The sequence below is a fragment of the Saccoglossus kowalevskii genome, chromosome 12 (assembly GCF_978046115.1).
Source record: "Saccoglossus kowalevskii chromosome 12, keSacKowa6.1, whole genome shotgun sequence".
NCBI classification, from domain to species: domain Eukaryota; kingdom Metazoa; phylum Hemichordata; class Enteropneusta; family Harrimaniidae; genus Saccoglossus; species Saccoglossus kowalevskii.
This window is the reverse complement of record NC_140652.1, coordinates 1,318,208-1,344,345: the sequence shown is the minus strand read 5'-3', so window position 1 is coordinate 1,344,345 and position 26,138 is coordinate 1,318,208. Positions and strand designations below refer to the sequence as shown.

Genomic DNA, 26,138 nt, shown 5'->3' with positions numbered 1-26,138 from the left:
TATTAGAATCACACCTTTAATACTAGTACTTAAGTGCAGAGCCTATTGTAGTTTCCGTGTAACAATTTGTAAATCTCTATTCCAATGTGCACTAATATGTTCCATAAAAAAATAGATACACTATTGAGATTTCACTTCCCTTTCAAAACCACCTCCCCTTTCCAAAATTATCTTCTCCCTCACCAACCCTAACTCTCCGCATCAGTTTAGTTTTTATAGCGTTCTTATTACGGGTGTTTAATTTAGTCGGGGTTTCTTATTTAATTTAGACACTGCACTGCATTGTACTTTTGTTTTAGTTTAGACAGGTTTCATTGTACTGGTGTTTAGTATAGACAGGTTTCATTGTACTGGTGTTTAGTTTAGACAGGTTTCATTGTACTGGTGTTTAGACAAGTTTCATTGTACTGGTGTTTAGATACACAGGTTTCATTGTACTGGTGTTTAGTTTAGACAGGTTTCATTGTACTGGTGTTTAGTATAGACAGGTTCCATTGTACTGGTGTTTAGTTTAGACAGGATTCATTGCACTGGTGTTTAGTATAGACAGGTTTCATTGTACTGGTGTTTAGTATAGACAGGTTTCATTGTACTGGTGTTTAGTATAGACAGGTTCCATTGTACTGGTGTTTAGTTTAGACAGGTTTCATTGTACTGGTGTTTAGTTTAGACAGGTTTCATTGTACTGGTGTTTAGTATAGACAGGTTCTATTGTACTGGTGTTTAGTTTAGACAGGTTTCATTGTACTGGTGTTTAGTATAGACAGGTTTCATTGTACTGGTGTTTAGTTTAGACAAGTTTCATTTTACTGGTGTTTAGTATAGACAGGTTTCATTGTACTGGTGTATAGTTTAGACAGGTTTCACTGTACTGGTGTTTAGTATAGACAGGTTTCATTGTACTGGTGTTTAGACAAGTTTCATTGTACTGGTGTTTAGATAGACAGGTTTCATTGTACTGGTGTTTAGTTTAGACAGGTTTCATTGTACTGGTGTTTAGTTTAGACAGGTTTCACTGTACTGGTATTTAGTTTAGACAAGTTTCATTGTACTGGTGTTTAGATAGACAGGTTTCATTGTACTGGTGTTTAGTTAGACAGGTTTCATTGTACTGGTGTTTAGTTAGACAGGTTTCATTGTACTGGTGTTTAGTTTAGACAGGTTTCATTGTACTGGTGTTTAGTATAGACAGGTTTCATTGTACTGGTGTTTAGTATAGATAGATTTCATTGTACTGGTGTTTAGTTTAGACAGGTTTCATTGTACTGGTGTTTAGTATAGACAGGTTTCATTGTACTGGTGTTTAGTATAGATAGATTTCATTGTACTGGTGTTTAGTTTAGACAGGTTTCATTGTACTGGTGTTTAGTATAGACAGGTTTCATTGTACTGGTGTTTAGTATAGACAGATTTCATTGTACTCAGCCTGAGTACTGGTGTTTAGTATAGACAGGTTTCATTGTACTGGTGTTTAGTTTAGACAGGTTTCATTGTACTGGTGTTTAGTATAGACAGGTTTCATTGTACTGGTGTTTAGTATAGATAGATTTCATTGTACTGGTGTTTAGTTTAGACAGGTTTCATTGTACTGGTGTTTAGTATAGACAGGTTTCATTGTACTGGTGTTTAGTATAGACAGATTTCATTGTACTCAGCCTGAGTACTGGTGTTTAGTATAGACAGGTTTCATTGTACTGGTGTTTAGTTTAGACAGGTTTCATTGTACTGGTGTTTAGTATAGACAGGTTTCATTGTACTGGTGTTTAGTATAGATAGATTTCATTGTACTGGTGTTTAGTTTAGACAGGTTTCATTGTACTGGTGTTTAGTATAGACAGGTTTCATTGTACTGGTGTTTAGTATAGACAGATTTCATTGTACTCAGCCTGAGTACTGGTGTTTAGTATAGACAGGTTTCATTGTACTGGTGTTTAGTTTAGACAGGTTTCATTGTACTGGTGTTTAGTATAGACAGGTTTCATTGTACTGGTGTTTAGTATAGATAGATTTCATTGTACTGGTGTTTAGTTTAGACAGGTTTCATTGTACTGGTGTTTAGTATAGACAGGTTTCATTGTACTAGTGTTTAGTTTAGACAGTTTCATTGCACTGGTTGAATCAAATTGTTGAATCAGGTTTTTCTTTACTGGTGTTTAGTGTTGAAAGGTTTAACTCTTGTCTGATAGTATCTTTGGTTTTATGTGTTGTGATATTTTTGGGGCAGAATAGAGTTGTGAGGGAACTATTGTTGTTGTCCAGTGAAACCCATTGTTGTTGTCATGAGGTAGCCATTGTTGTCATGGCGCACTATAGAACCCTACAGTGTCCATGATTGTGGTAGCTTAGAATAGTTTTTTTAATTTCCTGTATGTTAAGGATACTGTTTTTTTTCACCAGTCATTTGTTGTTGGATCATCCCATTCAAGCCCTATCAACACAATGGCAGAGCAGTTATATGAACAGTTTGAGGTATTGGCTGGACAGAAACATCAGTCCCAATTAGAGGGAAAGCGATCAATGACAAGTAAAAACAAACAGATACAGGATATGGCTGAGCAGCTACGAGCACATTTTCAGAAAGCAGATAGCAGTCAAATGGAGCCAAGATATGGTGATCAAGTACAGGAAATGGTTACATTATTACAGGATCAATTCAATAGGCTTGCTGGTTGTGAGTCAGCTGACATTGAACCAATAGACAAGCCACAAATTAGTGTGTCCACTCATTACCATATCAAAGATATGGCTGTTAAACTGGAAAACAACTTTAAAGATATCACCAGTATGTCTCCTAAACCAGTTGCAGGTGAACAGCGCCCTCAAGTAAGTCCCCAACAGCAGGGTAAAATCAAAGAACTTGCGGAAGAACTTCATAACAAATTTGCTGCCATGACAGCAGTACAGCATCCTGAGCTGGTGCTCGATAGGAGGCGATCATTAAGCCATATAAAAGCAATGTCTGACACATTATTGACACAATTTAAAGAAAAACAAAGACAACAACATACCTGTAGTGAACCTACCGGACATATTAACAGAATGGCTGAACATTTACTTGAGCAATGCCAACAGATTGCCATCGAGAAAGAAGCAGCTCAACAGGTTACACCCAGTAAAAAGAGTGTCAGTGTCAAGGCTCAACAACTACAAGCAAAATTTAAAGAACTATCTGGAGAGAAACCAACAATTAAAGAACCACCAAAACGGGCTACACATGGTGCTAAAAAACCAGTTGATACAGGTGCTCTGTCACACAGACAGGTACATGATATGGCCGGCCAGATTTTGAACAAATTTGAGCAGATTTCTAACCCATCGATTGAAAAGTCAAAATCTGCTAGTTCTGCATCATCTACTGAAGTACAGTTTATGACATATCAGTTACTTGCCAAGGTGGAAGAAATGGCTAAACAAACAGCTGAACCCAAAAAAATAACGCAGATATCTGAAGGACAGTTACAGGAGACAACAGATCGTTTCTTGTCTGACATGCAAGAAAGACAGAAACAACCTGAGAAGACAAATGTAACTACTGGTGTAGGCTCAATTTATGATATTCTAATGGCAAGATTTCAACCTGTTGAAGAAGATAACACTTCGAAAGACGACAATCAAGATGAACCTCTTACAGAACTTAACATTGCAGACAGAATGCTCTTTTCTAAGTTTCGTGACATAGCTGGATTGAAGAGCACTCGGGCTGAGGACCAACAAAAAGAACCAAAGCAAAGAACATCTTGGTGGGGTTCCCAACAACCAGTAAGTAATATCCCATTCAGGTGTTTAGTTATTTTGTATGCATCCTCCACTTATTTTACTTGTGAATGTTGCATTGTGGGAATCCTCTGACCTCTGACTAGTCTGGTGTTGTGCACTGACATTCCAGTTTTAAACATCAAGTAATTTATAATTATGTTTCTGTTTGCTTTTTATCTTTCTGCTTGGCATGTGCTGATATGTGTGCCATGATAAGCCTCTTCCAATACCTATTCTTTACTGAATTGTTGCTTGATACATGTACCTGCTTCCTCTAACTCCATTGAATAAATTCCATACACTACTTTTTTAAATGATAATTTATGCAAATTATGTCATTGTTATGTATTTTCCAAGATGAAAAAAGTGTCTCATTGATGAGATTTGATCATTGCTATTATTGGTAACAATGTAACAAGTTGTCTAACTGCTTCTCTGTGATCTTTATGTTTACATAGAAATCCAAGCAGTTTACTGGTAGCAGTGCAGGAGGAAGTGACATCTGCTTCTTCTGTTGTAAAAGAGTTTATGTCATGGAGCGACTCAGTGCTGAAGGTCTTTTCTTTCATCGTGGATGTTTCAAGTGTTCATATTGTAATACTACATTGCGAATTGGAAACTATGCATTTTATATGCCACCTAATGAGAATAAGTTGGAAGGTCAGTCACTAGTTAATTTATTTGCTACCTAATGAGACTTTGTTAGGTCAGTCAGTTGTCATCTGTTTAGCCATATAATGAGTGTGAATAAGACCAGTCTGTGCATATTAATTACTGTAAAATGACTAATTTTCACTGGGTTTAAATTTTGCTGATTTACTATTTCAGGCATATTCAGTGGATTTTAAATTTACGGTTTTATCATTAAGATAATGTATTCTATGCTAAATTTTACATATTCACTGGGTTTAATTTAGCGCATTTTCCAGTCAGCAAAATTAAAACCCAGTGAATAATTAACGCTTTTACAGTACTTAATTTCCATATTAATTAGCCAATTTTAAGCATTTTAAATTGTTTCTCAAGTACTATTAAACAGATTTCAATGAAACTTAGTACATATAAACTTAGGGTTAATTCACTCACCTGATTAGTTTTTGATTGCAATCTGTGCATATTAATTACCTAATTTCCACATTAAATAGCCAATTTGAAGCATTTTGATTTGTTTCTCAAGTACCATTCAACAGAATAAGCCATACATCAAGATAATGGAACGGAAGACAGTGATAAATAAACTGAAAGAATGTTTACTATTGCAGTTTAATTCTGTGTAGGATTTGTTGCCAAATTTGTGGCAGAATGTGTTTCATCTACAGGTGTAATGAAGGTTGAGGATTGGTTTCATGACTTGTTCATAAAATTAAATCCAGAACCTATTTTGAGTCAACAATTCAAGGAATAATTATTTCTGATATGATTTATCAGTGTTCCATTAAAAAAAATATCAAATTCTTGTTTCTACTTTGACCATAACAAACAAACGATATGCTTTGCAAAAAAGGTTGCTGGGTCAGAGGTCAATGTTTTAAAATACATATGTATTTTAGATGTAATTATGGAAAAAAAGTGTAACTCTTCTGCATATATGATTATGCATAGAGTATATACTGTCAGTATTTCTTATTTCACTCCCTGCTTCCAATATCATCAGCACACGGGACTTCTTTCTAAGCTTTCTTCAATCAATTGTGATGCAATATACCTTACTTAAAAAAATCAGTTTTCATCTTATATTTTAGGTCGTTTTTACTGCAGACCCCATTTCAAGTATAGCAAGGCAGCAGATGGAGGACCAAGAAAAAGAAGAATGATGGAATTAGGGGCTAAGGTAGATAAATCTACACATTGGCTTGCCACAATTGTTGTATTTATGGTATAAATATCAGTGTTTATATTTGTATCTATTTGTATGAATTGTGATGTCATACCACAGCATTCATATTTGTATGGACTGATGTCATACCACAGCGTTCATATTTGTATGAATTGTGATGTCATACCAGTGTTCATATTTGTATGAACTGTGATGTTACAACACAGTGCTCATATTTGTATGGACTGTGATGTCATACCACAGTGTTCATAATTGTATGGACTGATGTCATACCACAGTGTTCATATTTGTATGGTCTGTGTTGTCATACCACAGTGTTCATAATTGTATGGACTGTGATGTCATACCACGGTGTTCATATTTGTATGGACTGTGATGTCATACCACAGTGTTCATATTTGTATGGTCTGTGATGTCATACCACAGTGTTCATAATTGTATGGACTGTGATGTCATACCACAGTGTTCATATTTGTATGGACTGTGATGTCATACTACAGTGTTCATATTTGTATGGACTGTGATGTCATACCACAGTGTTCATATTTGTATGGACGTGATGTCATACCACAGTGTTCATATTTGTATGGACTGTGATGTCATACCAGTGTTCATATTTGTATGAACTGTGATGTCACAACACAGTGCTCATATTTGTATGGACTGTGATGTCATACCACAGTGTTCATATTTGTATGGACTGTGATGTAATACCACAGTGTTCATATTTGTATGGACTGTGATGTCATACCACAGTGTTGACATTTGTATGGTCTGTGATGTCATACCATAGTGTTCATATCTGTATGGACTGTGATGTCATACTAGTGTTCATATCTGTATGGGCTGTGATGTCATACCACAGTGTTCATATTTGTATGAACTGTGATGTTACAACACAGTGCTCATATTTGTATGGACTGTGATGTCATACCAGTGTTCATAATTGTATGGACTGATGTCATACCACAGTGTTCATATTTGTATGGTCTGTGTTGTCATACTACAGTGTTCATATTTGTATGGACTGTGATGTCATACCACAGTGTTCATATTTGTATGGACGTGATGTCATACCACAGTGTTCATATTTGTATGGACTGTGATGTCATACCAGTGTTCATATTTGTATGAACTGTGATGTCACAACACAGTGCTCATATTTGTATGGACTGTGATGTCATACCACAGTGTTCATAATTGTATGGACTGTGATGTCATACCACGGTGTTCATATTTGTATCCACTGTGATGTCATACCACAGTGTTCATATTTGTATGGTCTGTGATGTCATACCACAGTGTTCATAATTGTATGGACTGTGATGTCATACCACAGTGTTCATATTTGTATGGACTGTGATGTCATACTACAGTGTTCATATTTGTATGGACTGTGATGTCATACCACAGTGTTCATATTTGTATGGATGTGATGTCATACCACTGTGTTCATATTTGTATGGACTGTGATGTAATACCACAGTGTTCATATTTGTATGGACTGTGATGCCATACCACAGTGTTGATATTTGTATGGTCTGTGATGTCATACCATAGTGTTCATATCTGTATGGACTGTGATGTCATACTAGTGTTCATATCTGTATGGGCTGTGATGTCATACCACAGTGTTCATATTTGTATGAACTGTGATGTCACAACACAGTGCTCATATTAGTATGGACTGTGATGTCATACCAGTGTTCATAATTGTATGGACTGTGATGTCATACCACGGTGTTCATATTTGTATGGACTGTGATGTCATACCACAGTGTTCATATTTGTATGGTCTGTGATGTCATACCACAGTGTTCATAATTGTATGGACTGTGATGTCATACCACAGTGTTCATATTTGTATGGACTGTGATGTCATACCACAGTGTTCATATTTGTATGGACTGTGATGTAATACCACAGTGTTGATATTTGTATGGACTGTGATGTCATACCACAGTGTTGATATTTGTATGGTCTGTGATGTCATACCATAGTGTTCATATCTGTATGGACTGTGATGTCATACTAGTGTTCATATCTGTATGGGCTGTGATGTCATACCACAGTGTTCATATTTGTATGGACTGTGATGTCATACCAGTGTTCATATTTGTATGGACTGTGATGTAATACCACAGTGTTCATATTTGTATGGACTGTGATGTCATACCACAGTGTTGATATTTGTATGGTCTGTGATGTCATACCATAGTGTTCATATCTGTATGGACTGTGATGTCATACTAGTGTTCATATCTGTATGGTCTGTGTTGTCATATCACAGTGTTCATATTTGTATGGGCTGTGATGTCATACCACAGTGTTCATATTTGTATGGACTGTGATGTCATACTAGTGTTCATATCTGTATGGTCTGTGTTGTCATACCACAGTGTTCATATTTGTATGGGCTGTGATGTCATACCACAGTGTTCATATTTGTATGTCTGTGTTGTCATACCACAGTGTTCATATCTGTATGGTCTGTGTTGTCATACCACAGTGTTCATATTTGTATGGGCTGTGATGTCATACCACAGTGTTCATATTTGTATGTCTGTGTTGTCATACCACAGTGTTCATATTTGTATGGTCTGTAATGTCATACCGTAGTGTTCATATTTGTATGGACTGTGATGTCACAACACAGTGCTCATATTTGTATGGACTGTGATGTCATACCACAGTGTTCATATTTGTATGGTCTGTGTTGTCATACCAGTGTTCATATTTGTATGGTCTGTGATGTCATACCAGTGTTCATATATGTATGGTCTTTTATGTCCTACCACATTGTTCATATTTGTATGGTCTGTGATGTCATACCACAGTGTTCATATTTGTATGGTCTGTAATGTCATACCGTAGTGTTCATATTTGTATGGTCTGTGATGTCATACCACAATGTTCATATTTGTATGGTCTGTAATGTCATACCGTAGTGTTCATATTTGTATGGTCTGTGATGTCATACCACAGTGTTCATATTTGTATGGTCTGTAATGTCATACCGTAGTGTTCATATTTGTATGGTCTGTGATGTCATACCACAGTGTTCATATTTGTATGGTCTGTGTTGTCATACCACAGTGTTCATATTTGTATGGTACGTGTTGTCATACCACAGTGTTCATATTTGTATGGTCTGTGTTGTCATACCACAGTGTTCATATTTGTATGGTACGTGTTGTCATACCACAGTGTTCATATTTCTATGGTCTGTGTTGTCATACCACAGTGTTCATATTTGTATGGTACGTGTTGTCATACCACAGTGTTCATATTTCTATGGTCTGTGTTGTCATACCACAGTGTTCATATTTGTATGGTCTGTGATGTCATACCAGTGTTCATATTTGTATGGTCTGTGTTGTCATACCACAGTGTTCATATTTGTATGGTCTGTGATGTCATACCAGTGTTCATATTTGTATGGACTGTGTTGTCATACCACAGTGTACATATCTGTATGGTATGTGTTGTCATACCACAGTGTTCATATTTGTATGGTCTGTGATGTCATACCAGTGTTCATATTTGTATGGTCTGTGTTGTCATACCACAGTGTTCATATTTGTATGGTCTGTGTTGTCATACCACAGTGTTCATATTTGTATGGGCTGTGATGTCATACCACAGCGTTCAATTTTGTATGGACTGTGATGTCATACCATAGTATTCATATTTGTATTGTCTGTGATGTCATACCATAGTGTTCATATTTGTATGGACTGGGATGTCATACCACAGTGTTCATATTTGTATGGACTGTGATGTCATAACACAGTATTCATGTCATTTTAACAGGAGAACCTTCCAGACTCACCACCAGTTCTAGTGACCACAACACCTGATAAACAGTCATGGCTGGCTGAACTTGATGGGCCACTAGAGAAGAAATCTCGCGGCACACCTGACCATCTGAACCGGTCCTGGGAGTCATTGTCTAACTGCACACCAGAACGCATCTTCTTGGATTCCACACTCGATGGTACTTTACAGCGTAGTCAGATGTCTGAGGAAGAGATTTCCAATTATAACTATGGAGATGCAGCATCTGTTCATGAAATGACAGAGTATGATGAGAGCTCATCTAGTGATGATTCAGATGTGGAGTGAGTAAATATTTGCTTATACCATTAATTTTATGTAATTACTGAAATGGCTGCCAGTGGGTGACAACTCTGTTTACTTTTATTTTGTAGATTTGACATTGAACCTGTTGCAATACCAGCTGAGCATTCTGATCATTGGCAGAAATCACCGCAATGGGATTTGTCTGATGATGATGACTATTCGTGGGATGAAAGTGATAATGATTATGAAGAAGATGATTATGATTATGGTGAGACTAGTAGAATATATACCTTGAATTTAACCTTTATTTCATTATTGTAGTGGTGAGAATAACAGGATGTATGCCTTGATGATGTGGTGAGATTAGAAGATACTATGATTTAAGTCATTAAGCCATTCAGATAGTGAATTTGTCTAATACGAAATATTAAGATTAGCATGATATAAAGACTTAAGCCATTTAGGTTGTAGTGAGATTAACAGGATATTTTCTCAAACCTAAGCCATTAAGTCGTTGAGGTAGTGGTGAGCTTAGCTATCAAGCCATTTATATATCCATCATCCAATTTATTTATTCAAACAGAATCTGATGACGATCTTAGTGATGGAGAAATGGTTCCAGTGGAAGTTGACTCGAGAAATCTTGCTTGGACGGAACCAGAGAGCCCAAAAGAAAATGTAATGGCAGAGAATGAAGTGAATAACATAGAGTCAGATGCAGAAGGAGAAAAAACACCAGAAGCTGCTGATTCTTCTAATGAAGAATTGCAACCACTGTCAGAATCGTTGACAAAACAAGAATTTCCTGAAATTCAGCAGACTGAACCGCAGCCAGAGCCTCAGAACAAGGACTCACCTGAAGAACTATTTGACCATCAGGGATTTGTTGCTAGCATGACCAGCTTAAAATTGCAGTGGCTGAGCAATCCAGAGCCTCCAGATCATTCAATGTGGGGACGTAGACGATTACCATCAAAGACTCCTAAAACCGTGAGTCTTGAGGAAGAAAAACCACCTCCTATTCCTCCATTACCATCACAAGAAGACCTCGTCAAAGCTCACATAATCAAAGCTGAAGATATGACAGCAGAGAAAGTCAAACCCGATATTGATGATGAAGACACTTCTGTTGAAACTGTGGAAGAAGTGGTACTTGTTGATAAAGTGACTGAAGAAGAAGAAATTATAAAAGAACAACTACCAAAGGGTGACTTGGTAAGTGTAATTGAGGTAGAAGAAAAAGAGGCTGCTACTTTGATGATGAATGATGATGAGTTGAAAGTCCAAGATTTAGAGGAAGGAGAGATTTTAATGGACGAGATTGAGGAAAATGAATTAGGTGAAGTTCCTGTGAATACCTGTCACATTGAAGAGGAATATGAAGATGATTTTGAAGAAGATGTGGATGAAGATCACAAATTTGATGAAACAGGTTCTCTGGATGCATTTGAAGATGAAATAGAAACTTTAGAATGGAATTCTGCCACTGATAAGACTGGTATATTAGATGTACCTATTGTGGAGGATAAAGTATCTCATAATTTGCACCAGGAAACATTACTGAAAGAATCAAAAACAAATTTAGGTGATGTTGTTGAACAAGAAGCTGTTCTTAATGCTGATGATGATAAAGATGATAATGATTTGATAAATGATATAGATGATGTTGTTAAACACAAAGCTGTTGATAATGCTGATGATGATAATGATTTGATAAATGATATAGATGATGTTGTTAAACACAAAGTTGTTGATAATGATTTGATAAATAATGTAGTTGAACAGGAAGTTATTGTTGACAATGGTAATGCTTTAATTGATGTTACCGATGGTGTGGTTGCTATTAATAGTGACAATACAAAGAAAGATTCACTGGATGAAAAGCAAGACACAGTTCATGTAGAACAATTGAATGGTATTGATGAGATCGAGAAAAGTTCTGATTCTGATGAAGCTAACATAGCTGAAATATATGGAGCAACCTTGGCATATATTGATGACCAATCTGAGAGTGTTTCAGAGAAAGACGATCTAACAAGTAATGACACCATGGATGCTGTGGACAGGGAGAAAGACTTCGAAGAGTTAGCATGCTTTACACCAAGAGAGGATAAACCTAATGGAAATGTAGTGAACCATGATACTGAGCATGTAGAATCTTATGAACAGAATCTGGCAGATGTATATGGAGAAACTTTAGCTAGAATAGAGACTACGGAGTCACCAGTTGATGAGAAAAAGATTGAGGACATATTTAGGTATCAACAAAGCATTGGTGATTCAGCAGAGATACTCACAGCTGATGAGAAGCAGGATTTGGCAGTTGGAGAAAAGTCACAATTGATGGATGAAGATATCAAAGATGATACTATAAAAGCTGAGATTCAAAGTCTGAAATCTATGTGTGAGAATACAGAGGACAAGGAGGCTGTAATAGATGATTCATTTACTAGCTTTGTTGTAATAGATGATGATGTAGCAGGTAATCAAGAGAGGTTTGCAGTATCAGATGAAGAAGTAGAAATGGGTGTAGAATGTTTAGAAAACAAGTCTTATGTGAACACCCCTGAATGCACTCCTGAACTGAACATTGATGCTAGGAATATTACTGTCCGGAAAGTAAGAACACTTGAAAGTGTTTCTTCTGATTTTGCAATAATTTCATGTTCAGATCCTTCTTTGGTTTCACATGATATTCCTAGTATTTGTGACTTTGAAAAGGAGAGTGAAGTGGAAGAAAGTTTTTGTAACATATCACTTGCTGGCCAGACAACAGACTCAGCAACTATTCAAGACCTTGACGTTTCTTTTAATAGTACATGTGAAGACTCTAGCAATATATATGCCACTCCAGATAGTAGCCTTAATTATGGTGACACATTTTTTGAATCCCTTGACAAGACAGACAGAACATCAACAATGTCCACGGAACATTCATCTCGGCCTGAATCAGTTATATCATTGGAAAATATTGACTGTATAAATGAGGATCTGAATATCTCTATTATGAGTACAGATTCAGACTCAAATGATTCCATCCGTGAGACCTTAGAAATGTATGCTAAGGAACTGGAATACCAGAGTACACGGGATGCAGGGGGAGATGAAGATACACTGCCAAGGACTCCTGGAGATGAGTCAAAACTCTTTCCTACAGTAGAACTCAAAGATCAGAGAAACAATGTGCAGAGTAGGGATGAAATGGAAACTAAGACAAAGAATGAAATGGAAACTAAGACAAAGAATGAAATGGAAATTAGGACAAAGGATGAAATGAAAACTAAGACAAAGAATGAAATGGAAATTAGGACAAAGGATGAAATGAAAATTGGGACAAAGGATGAAATGCCCATCCTTGAGGTAAAAGAGAAAGAAACCCAGAAGACAAAAAAGAAGCACCAAAAAAAGAAAATGCATGTTGATTCGTTTGATGATATATTTGTGAAAGAGAATAGATCAGCTGAAGTTGTCAATAAAAAATCAGACAAAGCTAGGACTGAGAAGAAAGTCAAAGGTAAGGCTAAAAAATATGTTGCCTCAGATGTTAATGATGAGTCATCGGCTGCAAAGTGTGACACCTTGTCTGCTAAAGGTGATACTGTCTACAAAGGTACGGCTAAAGCAAAGGTTGAAGAAAAGAGGAAAGAGTCAGAATCTGCCTTGAAATATCGACCTCTTCCAGTAGCTCCATCAGCACTTAAGGGAGCTGTGAAGTCAGATGAAGGTGGAGTAACTAAGTCAAAGACACCAAAACATGAAATTAGAAAAGAGAAAAAAACATTTGACCAATTACCAAGTAAAAAAGGAAGCAGAGACTCATCTCCTGTTGTCACGGTTTCTCCTGGTGATAAGGAAGTGGAATTCAACAAGAGTCCTAAGAAAGCTGGGAAAAAATTATCTAGTACAGGAAAAGCTTGTGGATCTGCTGATGGAAAATCCCCTAAGTCACCAAAGGAAAGAAAGGGTAATACTCTTAAAAAACTCAAAGATGAAATCAAAAAAATTGATTTGGATGGCAAGTCTAAAAGTCCATCAAAAAGCAAACCTGACACTAGTCTTGTGAAGGAGAGTTCTAAAAGCAAAATGAATAACAAAAAGAAGAATGAGAATACAAGAGAGAAGTCGCCAGAGAAGAAAGTGCTAGCACCTCTTGCTAAACTTGATATGTCAGATGATCTACTTTCTGATGATTGTGTATTAATGGATCAACCCTCTGTGAAGCCCAAGGTACAAACAAGTGGTAGTTACAAACCAAGGCCACTTCCCCCAAGACCAGGTAAGTCTATTTAAACCAATACCAATTTGCATAATTCATTTTTCATAGATTTACATCTGCCAACTCTGTGAAGCTGCCAATTTGTTTCTTTGGTGTTCATTGTACATGTACTAGCATATTGATTATAGAGGAGAAGTACTTGTAATATTTATAATAGAATTAGTTTATGTGTCATGAATGGAGCCCGCAGTGCTCATTAACGTAAATTATGACAAGTACTTACAGAATGACCTTCATGCGTCTCCCCATTATCTTAGGCATGCCATGATCAATCACATCACTTGAAAAGGCTATTTCCTGATGCATTTTGCATGCCTTGACTGATGCAATCAAACATAAAAACATAAATTGTACATTATAAATCATGTCACACATATAAACATGCATTTGTTTCGCACAGTTGTGATTCAAAATGGCTGACTCATTTCATTCTTGCTGTCCTAACAATGACAAATGTCATGTACCGGAATGAATTGTTGATAACATAACTTAAAGATACAATATAACAGTCTTGCTAAATTGAAAAGTAATATCTATCATTGTTTTTAAGATACGAAGGGTGATGGCAGTGGCAGTATAGTTAGTACTGGAGATCAAGGTGCATCTTCTACATCCAGTGACATCGAAGATCTTTCTGGAATGGTACCACCACTATCAACTGAAAAGAAAAAATCCAAGAAAAAATCATTCACCAAAAAACTAAAGGTATGATTATGTATTATGGTGTGTGAATCATATGGTGTTTGTGCCTCACCCAAGTATATAATGAGTTAAAAATGTGTAATATGTGAATCATGTGGTGTTTGTGCCCCACCCAAGTATATGAGTTAGAAATGAGAAATATGTGAATCGTGTGGTGTTTGTGCCCCACCCAAGTATATAATGAGTTAGAAATGAGTAATATGTGAATCATGTGGTGTTTGTGCCCCATCCAAGTATATAATGAGTTAAAAATGAGTAATATGTGAATCATGTGGTGTTTGTGTCCCACCCAAGTATATAATGAGTTAAAAATGAGTAATACGTGAATCATGTGGTGTTTGTGCCCCACCCAAGTATATAATGAGTTAGAAATGAGTAACATGTGAATCATGTGGTGTTTGTGCCCCACCCAAGTATATGAGTTAAAAATGAGTAATATGTGAATCATGTGGTGTTTGTGCCCCACCCAAGTATATGAGTTAGAAATGAGAAATATGTGAATCGTGTGGTGTTTGTGCCCCACCCAAGTATATAATGAGTTAGAAATGAGTAATATGTGAATCATGTGGTGTTTGTGCCCCATCCAAGTATATAATGAGTTAAAAATGAGTAATATGTGAATCATGTGGTGTTTGTGTCCCACCCAAGTATATAATGAGTTAAAAATGAGTAATACGTGAATCATGTGGTGTTTGTGCCCCACCCAAGTATATAATGAGTTAGAAATGAGTAACATGTGAATCATGTGGTGTTTGTGCCCCACCCAAGTATATGAGTTAAAAATGAGTAATATGTGAATCATGTGGTGTTTGTGCCCCACTCAAGTATATAATGAGGTAGAAATGAGTAATATGTGAATCGTGTGGTGTTTGTGCCCCACCCAAGTATATAATGAGTTAGAACTGAGTAATATGTGAATCATGTGGTGTTTGTACCCCACCCAAGTATATAATGAGTTAAAAATGAGTAATATGTGAATCATGTGGTGTTTGTGCCCCACTCAAGTATATAATGAGTTAGAAATGAGTAACATGTGAATCATGTGGTGTTTGTGCCCCACCCAAGTATATAATGAGTTAGAAATGAGTAACATGTGAATCATGTGGTGTTTGTGCCCCACCCAAGTATATGAGTTAAAAATGAGTAATATGTGAATCATGTGGTGTTTGTGCCCCACTCAAGTATATAATGAGTTAGAACTGAGTAATATGTGAATCATGTGGTGTTTGTACCCCACCCAAGTATATAATGAGTTAAAAATGAGTAATATGTGAATCATGTGGTGTTTGTGCCCCACTCAAGTATATAATGAGTTAGAAATGAGTAATATGTGAATCGTGTGGTGTTTGTGCCCCACCCAAGTATATAATGAGTTAGAACTGAGTAATATGTGAATCATGTGGTGTTTGTACCCCACCCAAGTATATAATGAGTTAAAAATGAGTAATATGTGAATCATGTGGTGTTTGTGCCCCACTCAAGTATATAATGAGTTAGAACTGAGTAATATGTGAATCATGTGGTGTTTGTGCCCCACCCAAGTATATAATGAGTTAAAATTGAGTAATATGTGAATCATGTGGTGTTTGTGCCCCACTCAAGTATATAATGAGTTAGAAATGAGAAATATGTGAATCGTGTGGTGTTTGTGTCCCACTCAAGTATATAATGAGTTAGAACTGAGTAATATGTGAATCATGTGGTGTTTGTGCCCCACCCAAGTATATAATGAGTTAAAAATGAGTAATATGTGAATCATGTGGTGTTTGTGCCCCACTCAAGTATATAATGAGGTAGAAATGAGAAATATGTGAATCGTGTGGTGTTTGTGTCCCACTCAAGTATATAATGAGTTAGAACTGAGTAATATGTGAATCATGTGGTGTTTGTGTCCCACTCAAGTATATAATGAGGTAGAAATGAGAAATATGTAAATCGTGTGGTGTTTGTGTCCCACTCAAGTATATAATGAGTTAGAACTGAGTAATATGTGAATCATGTGGTGTTTGTGCCCCACCCAAGTATATAATGAGTTAAAAATGAGTAATATGTGAATCGTGTGGTGTTTGTGCCCCACTCAAGTATATGAGGTAGAAATGAGTAATATGTGAATCATGTGGTGTTTGTGCCCCACCCAAGTATATAATGAGTTAAAAATGAGTAATATGTGAATCATGTGGTGTTTGTGCCCCACTCAAGTATATGAGGTAGAAATGAGTAATATGTGAATCATGTGGTGTTTGTGCCCCACTCAAGTATATAATGAGTTAAAAATGAGTAATATGTGAATCATGTGGTGTTTGTGCCCCACCCAAGTATATAATGAGTTAAAAATGAGTAATATGTGAATCATGTGGTGTTTGTGCCCCACTCAAGTATATAATGAGGTAGAAATGAGTAATATGTGAATCATGTGGTGTTTGTGCCCCACCCAAGTATATAATGAGGTAGAAATGAGTAATATGTGAATCATATGGTGTTTGTGCCCCACCGAAGTATATATGGAGTTAGAAATGAGTGTGTTAATCATGTGGTGTTTGTGCCTCACTCAAGTATATATGGAGTTAGAAATGAGTGTGTTAATCATGTGGTGTTTGTGCGTCACTCAAGTATATATGGAGTTAAAAATGAGTATGTGAATCATGTGGTATTGGTGCCTCACCCAAATATATATTGAGTTAGAAATTAGTGTGTGAATCATGTGGTATTTGTGCCTCACCCAAATATATATTGAGTTAGAAATGAGTGTGTTAATCATGTGGTGTTTGTGCGTCACTCAAGTATATATGGAGTTAAAAATGAGTATGTGAATCATGTGGTGTTTGTGCCCCACCCAAATATATATTGAGTTAGAAATGAATGTGTTAATCATGTGGTGTTTGTGTGTCACTCAAGTATATATGGAGTTAAAAATGAGTATGTGAATCATGTGGTATTGGTGCGTCACCCAAATATATATTGAGTTAGAAATGAGTATGTGAATCATGTGGTGTTTGTGCCCCACCCAAATATATATTGAGTTAGAAATGAATGTGTTAATCATGTGGTGTTTGTGCGTCACTCAAGTATATATGGAGTTAAAAATGAGTATGTGAATCATGTGGTGTTTGTGCCTCACCCAAATATATATTGAGTTAGAAATGAGTGTGTGAATCATGTGGTGTTTGTGCGTCACTCAAGTATATATGGAGTTAAAAATGAGTATGTGAATCATGTGGTGTTTGTGCCTCACCCAAATATATATTGAGTTAGAAATGAGTGTGTGAATCATGTGATGTTGTCACCCAAGCCACACCCTTGTGTGAATCAAATGTGGTATTTGGCTGAGAGAAGTGTGCATCATGTAACTATTAAACTGTTGTATGGTAATAAATCTATTCCATTCTGTTGCTGCATTATTGCTCTTATATAAACATTTTGCCAACTTCTGCTGCCCTAGACTATGCCATATAACATTCGTGCATGGAGATTCTTAATAATAATAATCCATATGCTCTTTCTGCAGATCTTTAAGCCCAAGAAATGCAAGGTATCATGGGTGTTGTCATCCTTTGCTTTGCTTTTCCTTTGTTTGTGTACAGTAATTCACAAAGTATAAGTTGTTACAATTGTCATTATCATCACACTGCCACACTGTGACCTGCCTTTACCCATTCTCATCATGGCTACACTGTGACCTACCTTTACCCATTCTCATCATGGCTACACTGTGACCTACCTTTACCCATTCTCATCATGGCTACACTGTGACCTACCTTTACCCATTCTCATCATGGCTACATTGTAACCTACCTTTAGCCATTCTCATCATGGCAACACTGTAACCTACCTTTAGCCATTCTCATCATGGCTACACTGTGACCTACCTTTACCCATTCTCATCATGGCTACACTGTGACCTACCTTTACCCATTCTCATCATGGCTACACTGTGACCTACCTTTACCCATTCTCATCATGGCAACACTGTAACCTACCTTTAGCCATTCTCATCATGGCTACATTGTAACCTACCTTTAGCCATTCTCATCTTGGCTACAGTGTGCCCAGCCTTTAGCCATTCTCATCATGGTTACACTGTAACCTACCTTTAGCCATTCTCATCTTGGCTACACTGTGACCTGCCTTTATCCATTCTCATCATGGCTACACTGTGACCTACCTTTAGCCATTCTCATCATGGCTATATTGTGACCTACCTTTAGCCATTCTCATCATGGCTACACTGTGACCTACCTTTAGCCATTCTCATCTTGGCTACACTGTAACCTACGTTTAGCCATTCTCATCATGGCTACACTGTGACCTACATTTAGCCATTCTCATCTTGGCTACACTGTAACCTACCTTTAGCCATTCTCATCTTGGCTACACTGTAACCTACCTTTAGCCATTCTCATCTTGGCTACACTGTAACCTACCTTTAGCCATTCTCATCATGGCTACACTGTGACCTACCTTCACCCATTATCATCATGGCTACACTGTGACCTACCTTTACCCATTCTCATCATGGTTACACTGTAACCTACCTTTAGCCATTCTCATCTTGGCTACACTGTAACCTACCTTTAGCCATTCTCATCATGGCTACACTGTAACCTACCTTCAGCCATTCTCATCATGGCTACACTGTGACCTGCCTTTAGCCATTCTCATCATGGCTACACTGTGACCTAACTTTAGTCATTCTCATCATGGCTACACTGTAACCTACCTTTAGCCATTCACATCATGGCTACACTGTGACCTACCTTTAGCCATTCTCATCATGCTACACTATAACCAACCTTTAGCCATTCTCATCATGGCTACACTGTTACCCGCCTTTAGCCATTCTCATCATGGCTACACTGTGACCTGCCTTTAGCCATTCTCATCATGGCTACACTGTGACCTGCCTTTAGCCATTCTCATCATGGCTACACTGTGACCTGCCTTTAGCCATTCTCATCATGGCTACACTGTGACCTGCCTTTAGCCATTCTCATCATGGCTACACTGTGACCTACCTTTAGCCATTCTCATCATGGCTACACTGTGACCTGCCTTTAGCCATTCTCATCATGGCTACACAGTGACCTGCCTTTAGCCATTCTCATCTTGGTGACACTAACCTACCTTTAGCCATTCTCATCATGGCTACACTTTGACCTACCTTTAGCCATTCTCATCATGGCTACACTGTGACCTGCCTTTACCCATTCTCATGGCTACACTGTGACCTGCCTTTACCCATTCTCATCATGGCTACACTGTAACCTACCTTTAGCCATTCTCATCATGGCTACACTGTAACCTACCTTTAGCCATTCTCATCATGGCTACACTGTAACCTACCTTTATCCATTCTCATCATGGCTACACTGTAACCTACCTTTATCTGTTCTCATCATGGCTACACTGTAACCTACCTTTAGTCATTCTCATCATGGCAACACTGTAACCTATCTTTAGCCATTCTCATCATGGCAACACTGTAACCTACCTTTAGCCATTCTCATCATGGCAACACTGTAACCTATCTTTAGCCATTCTCATCATGGCAACACTGTAACCTACCTTTAGCCATTCTCATCATGGCAACACTGTAACCTACCTTTATCCATTCTCATCATGGCTACACTGTAACCTACCTTTATCCATTCTCATCATGGCAACACTGTAACCTACCTTTATCCATTCTCATCATGGCAACACTGTAACCTACCTTTATCCATTCTCATCATGGCAACACTGTAACCTACCTTTATCCATTCTCATGGCAACACTGTAACCTACCTTTATCCATTCTCATCATGGCAACACTGTAACCTACCTTTATCCATTCTCATCATGGCAACACTGTAACTTACATTTAGCCATTCTAATCTTGGCTACACTGTGACCTGCCTTTAGCCATTCTCATCATGGCTACACTGTGACCTGCCTTTAGCCATTCTCATCTTGGTGACACTGTAACCTACCTTTAGCCATTCTCATCATGGCTACACTGTAACCTACCTTTATCCATTCTCATCATGGCAACACTGTAACCTACCTTTATCCATTCTCATCATGGCAACACTGTAACTTACATTTAGCCATTCTAATCTTGGCTACACTGTGACCTACCTTTATCCATTCTCATCATGGCAACACAGTAACTTACATTTAGCCATTCTAATCTTGGCTACACTGTGACCTGCCTTTAACCATTCTCATCATGGCTACACTGTGACCTGCCTTTAGCCATTCTCATCTTGGTGACACTGTAACCTACCTTTAGCCATTCTCATCTTGGCTACACTGTGACCTGCCTTTATCCATTCTCATCATGGCTACACTGTGACCTACCTTTAGCCATTCTCATCATGGCTACAGTGTGCCCAGCCTTTAGCCATTCTCATCATGGTTACACTGTAACCTACCTTTAGCCATTCTCATCTTGGCTACACTGTGACCTGCCTTTATCCATTCTCATCATGGCTACACTGTGACCTACCTTTAGCCATTCTCATCATGGCTACTCTGTGACCTACCTTTAGCCATTCTCATCATGGCTATATTGTGACCTACCTTTAGCCATTCTCATGGCTACACTGTGACCTACCTTTAGCCATTCTCATCTTGGCTACACTGTAACCTACGTTTAGCCATTCTCATCATGGCTACACTGTGACCTACATTTAGCCATTCTCATCTTGGCTACACTGTAACCTACCTTTAGCCATTCTCATCTTGGCTACACTGTAACCTACCTTTAGCCATTCTCATCATGGCTACACTGTAACCTGCCTTTAGCCATTCTCATCATGGCTACACTGTGACCTGCCTTTAGCCATTCTCATCATGGCTACACTGTAACCTACCTTTAGCCATTCACATCATGGCTACACTGTGACCTACCTTTAGCCATTCTCATCATGGCTACACTGTTACCCGCCTTTAGCCATTCTCATCATGGCTACACTGTGACCTGCCTTTAGCCATTCTCATCATGGCTACACTGTGACCTGCCTTTAGCCATTCTCATCATGGCTACACTGTGACCTGCCTTTAGCCATTCTCACCATGGCTACACTGTGACCTGCCTTTAGCCATTCTCATCATGGCTACACTGTGACCTGCCTTTAGCCATTCTCATCTTGGCTACACTGTAACCTACCTTTAGCCATTCTCATCTTGGCTACACTGTGACCTACCTTTAGCCATTCTTATCATGGCTACACTGTGACTTGCCTTTAGCCATTCACATCTTGGCTACACTGTGACCTGCCTTTAGCCATTCTCATCATGGCTACACTGTGACCTGCCTTTAGCCATTCTCATCATGGCTACACTGTGACCTGCATTTAGCCATTCTCATCATGGCTACACTGTGACCTGCCTTTAGCCATTCTCATCATGGCTACACTGTGACCTGCCTTTAGCCATTCTCATCATGGCTACACTGTAACCTACCTTTAGCCGTTCTCATCATGGCTACACTGCAACCTACCTTTAGCCATTTCATCATGGCTACACTGCAACCTACCTTTAGCCATTTCATCATGGCTACACTGTAACCTACCTTTAGCCATTCTCATCCATGGCTACACTGTAACCTACCTTTAGCCATTCTCATCATGGCTACACTGTAACCTACCTTTAGCCGTTCTCATCATGGCTACACTGTAACCTACCTTTATCCGTTCTCATCATGGCTACACTGTAACCTACCTTTATCCATTCTCATCATAGCTACACTGTAACCTACCTTTATCTGTTCTCATCATGGCTACACTGTAACCTACCTTTAGTCATTCTCATCATGGCAACACTGTAACCTACCTTTAGCCATTCTCATCGTGGCAACACTGTAACCTACCTTTAGCCATTCTCATCATGGCAACACTGTAACCTACCTTTATCCATTCTCATCATGGCTACACTGTAACCTACCTTTATCCATTCTCATCATGGCAACACTGTAACCTACCTTTATCCATTCTCATCATGGCAACACTGTAACCTACCTTTATCCATTCTCATCATGGCAACACTGTAACCTACCTTTATCCATTCTCATCATGGCAACACTGTAACCTACCTTTATCCATTCTCATCATGGCAACACTGTGACCTACCTTTATCCATTCTCATCATGGCAACACTGTAACTTACATTTAGCCATTCTAATCTTGGCTACACTGTGACCTACCTTTAGCCATTCTCATCATGGCTACACTGTAACCTACCTTTATCCATTCTCATCATGGCAACACTGTAACCTACCTTAGCTATTTTCATCATGGTGACACTGTAACCTACCTTTAGCCATTTTCATCATGGTTACACTGTAACCTACCTTTAGCCATTCTCATCATCGCAACACTGTAACCTACCTTTATCCATTCTAATCTTGGCTACACTGTAACCTACCTTTAGCCATTCTCATCATGGCTACACTGTAACCTACCTTTAGCCATTCTCATCATGGCTACACTGTAACCTACCTTTAGCCATTCTCATCATGGCTACACTGTAACCTACCTTTAGCCATTCTCATCATGGCTACACTGTAACCTACCTTTAGCCATTCTCATCATGGCAACACTGTAACCTACCTTAGCTATTTTCATCATGGTGACACTGTAACCTACTTTTATCCATTATCATCTTAGCTGCTCTGTTACCTGCCTTTATCTATTTCCTCTCTTCAAACAATGAGAGTTAACATTATATATAACCCTCAACTAACTTATGAAAATATTATTTGTTTGATTGGCCTTAGGAATTGAAATACATAATTATAGTGCAATATTGTGCACTTTGATTTCTGATCTCTGAACTGTTCTGCTCATTTTCCATTGCTATGTTTCCTTGTATGATTAATTGATTTTGTGATATTGTAATGTCTTATATTTTGAATTGCAGAACTGTCACATTGTTGTGTGTATTTTGTGAAATCAACTCATCATGTTCAAACACTATTGAATGACTTTCATGAATGATGACAAAAGTAATATATTAATCAAAATGATGATAATAACAATTAACTAAAAGTCATCTTGTTAAATCAGTTACTCTACATTTACACAATTTTGTGTATTTCCACCTGACTGTCTATAAGTGAAGAATGCTAGATTGTTTATGCCATAACTTGTTATCACAATACATACTATCTCTAATGTCTGCAATCTCTGTCTCAGATGTCTACATTGCTATTGTCTTCTAAGTAAAAACAAACACAACATTGTTGCTGGTCTTGCAATTTAGTTTCTATTGTGTGTTTTCTAAAAGACGACTGAAATCATGTGATTAGGCATGCTTGCTGATTGCACAGAAAGATGACTGAAAGCATGTGACTAGGCATGCTTGCTGATTGCACAGAAAGATGACTGAAAGCATGTGACTAGACATACTAGCTGATTGCACAGAAAGATGACTGAAAGCATGTGACTAGGCATGCTTGCTGATTGCACAGAAAGATGACTGAAAGCATGTGACTAGGCATACTAGCTGATTGCACAGAAAGATGACTGAAAGCATGTGACTAGGCATGCTTGCTGATTGCACAGAAAGATGACTGAAAGCATGTGACTAGGCATACTAGCTGATTGCACAGAAAGATGACTGAAAGCATGTGTCTAGGCATGCTTGCTGATTGCACAGAAAGATGACTGAAAGCATGTGACTAGACATACTAGCTGATTGCACAGAAAGATGACTGAAAGCATGTAACTAGACATGCTTGCTGATTGCACAGAAAGATGACTGAAAGCATGTTACTAGGCATGCTTGCTGATTGCACAGAAAGATGACTGAAAGCATGTTACTAGGCATGCTTGCTAATTGCACAGAAAGATGACTGAAAGAATGTGACTAGACATGCTTGCTGATTGCACAGAAAGATGACTGAAAGCATGTGACTAGACATACTAGCTGATTGCACAGAAAGATGACTGAAAGCATGTGACTAGGCATACTAGCTGATTGCACAGAAAGATGACTGAAAGCATGTGACTAGGCATGCTTGCTGATTGCACAGAAAGATGACTGAAAGCATGTGACTAGACATACTAGCTGATTGCACAGAAAGATGACTGAAAGCATGTGACTAGGCATACTAGCTGATTGCACAGAAAGATGACTGAAAGCATGTGACTAGGCATGCTTGCTGATTGCACAGAAAGATGACTGAAAGCATGTGACTAGACATACTAGCTGATTGCACAGAAAGATGACTGAAAGCATGTGACTAGGCATGCTAGCTGATTGCACAGAAAGATGACTGAAAGCATGTGACTAGGCATGCTTGCTGATTGCACAGAAAGATGACTGAAAGCATGTGACTAGGCATGCTTGCTGATTGCACAGAAAGATGACGGAAAGCATGTGACTAGACATACTAGCTGATTGCACAGAAAGATGACTGAAAGCATGTGACTAGGCATACTAGCTGATTGCACAGAAAGATGACTGAAAGCATGTGACTAGGCATACTAGCTGATTGCACAGAAAGATGACTGAAAGCATGTGACTAGGCATGCTTGCTGATTGCACAGAAAGATGACTGAAAGCATGTGACTAGACATACTAGCTGATTACACAGAAAGATGACTGAAAGCATGTGACTAGGCATACTAGCTGATTGCACAGAAAGATGACTGAAAGCATGTGACTAGGCATGCTTGCTGATTGCACAGAAAGATGACTGAAAGCATGTGACTAGGCATGCTTGCTGATTGCACAGAAAGATGACTGAAAGCATGTGACTAGACATACTAGCTGATTGCACAGAAAGATGACTGAAAGCATGTGACTATGCATACTAGCTGATTGCACAGAAAGATGACTGAAAGCATGTGACTAGGCATGCTTGCTGATTGCACAGAAAGATGACTGAAAGCATCTGACTAGGCATACTAGCTGATTGCACAGAAAGATGACTGAAAGCATGCGACTAGACATGCTTGCTGACTGCACAGAAAGATGACTGAAAGCATGTGACTAGACATGCTTGCTGATTGCACAGAAAGATGACTGAAAGCATGTGACTAGACATACTAGCTGATTGCACAGAAAGATGACTGAAAGCATGTGACTAGGCATGCTTGCTGATTGCACAGAAAGATGACTGAAAGCATGTGACTAGACATACTAGCTGATTGCACAGAAAGATGACTGAAAGCATGTGACTAGGCATGCTTGCTGATTGCACAGAAAGATGACTGAAAGCATGTGACTAGGCATGCTTGCTGATTGCACAGAAAGATGACTGAAAGCATGTGACTAGACATACTAGCTGATTGCACAGAAAGATGACTGAAAGCATGTGACTAGACATGCTTGCTGATTGCACAGAAAGATGACTGAAAGCATGTGACTAGACATACTAGCTGATTGCGCAGAAAGATGACTGAAAGCATGTGACTATGCATGCTTGCTGATTGCACAGAAAGATGACTGAAAGCATGTGACTAGACATACTAGCTGATTGCACAGAAAGATGACTGAAAG

General features: G+C 38.2%; 1 protein-coding gene across 5 annotated transcripts in view; it reads left to right on the top strand.

Annotated features, from left to right (window-relative positions):
• The window catches only part of LOC102804647 (uncharacterized), a 91,968-nt gene that overhangs the window by 52,012 nt on the left and 13,818 nt on the right, over positions 1-26,138 (top strand). For 3 of the 5 annotated variants that reach the window (XM_085506330.1, XM_085506331.1, XM_085506329.1), the window contains exons 13-20: positions 2,398-3,759; positions 4,215-4,416; positions 5,499-5,587; positions 9,407-9,714; positions 9,805-9,944; positions 10,260-13,952; positions 14,503-14,657; positions 18,160-18,183. In XM_085506330.1, coding sequence (XP_085362456.1) covers positions 2,398-3,759; positions 4,215-4,416; positions 5,499-5,587; positions 9,407-9,714; positions 9,805-9,944; positions 10,260-13,952; positions 14,503-14,657; positions 18,160-18,183 — 5,973 coding nt within the window. The remainder of the gene's footprint in view (positions 1-2,397; positions 3,760-4,214; positions 4,417-5,498; positions 5,588-9,406; positions 9,715-9,804; positions 9,945-10,259; positions 13,953-14,502; positions 14,658-18,159; positions 18,184-26,138) is intronic. The other 2 variants (XM_085506333.1, XM_085506332.1) reach the window with 2 other exon arrangements.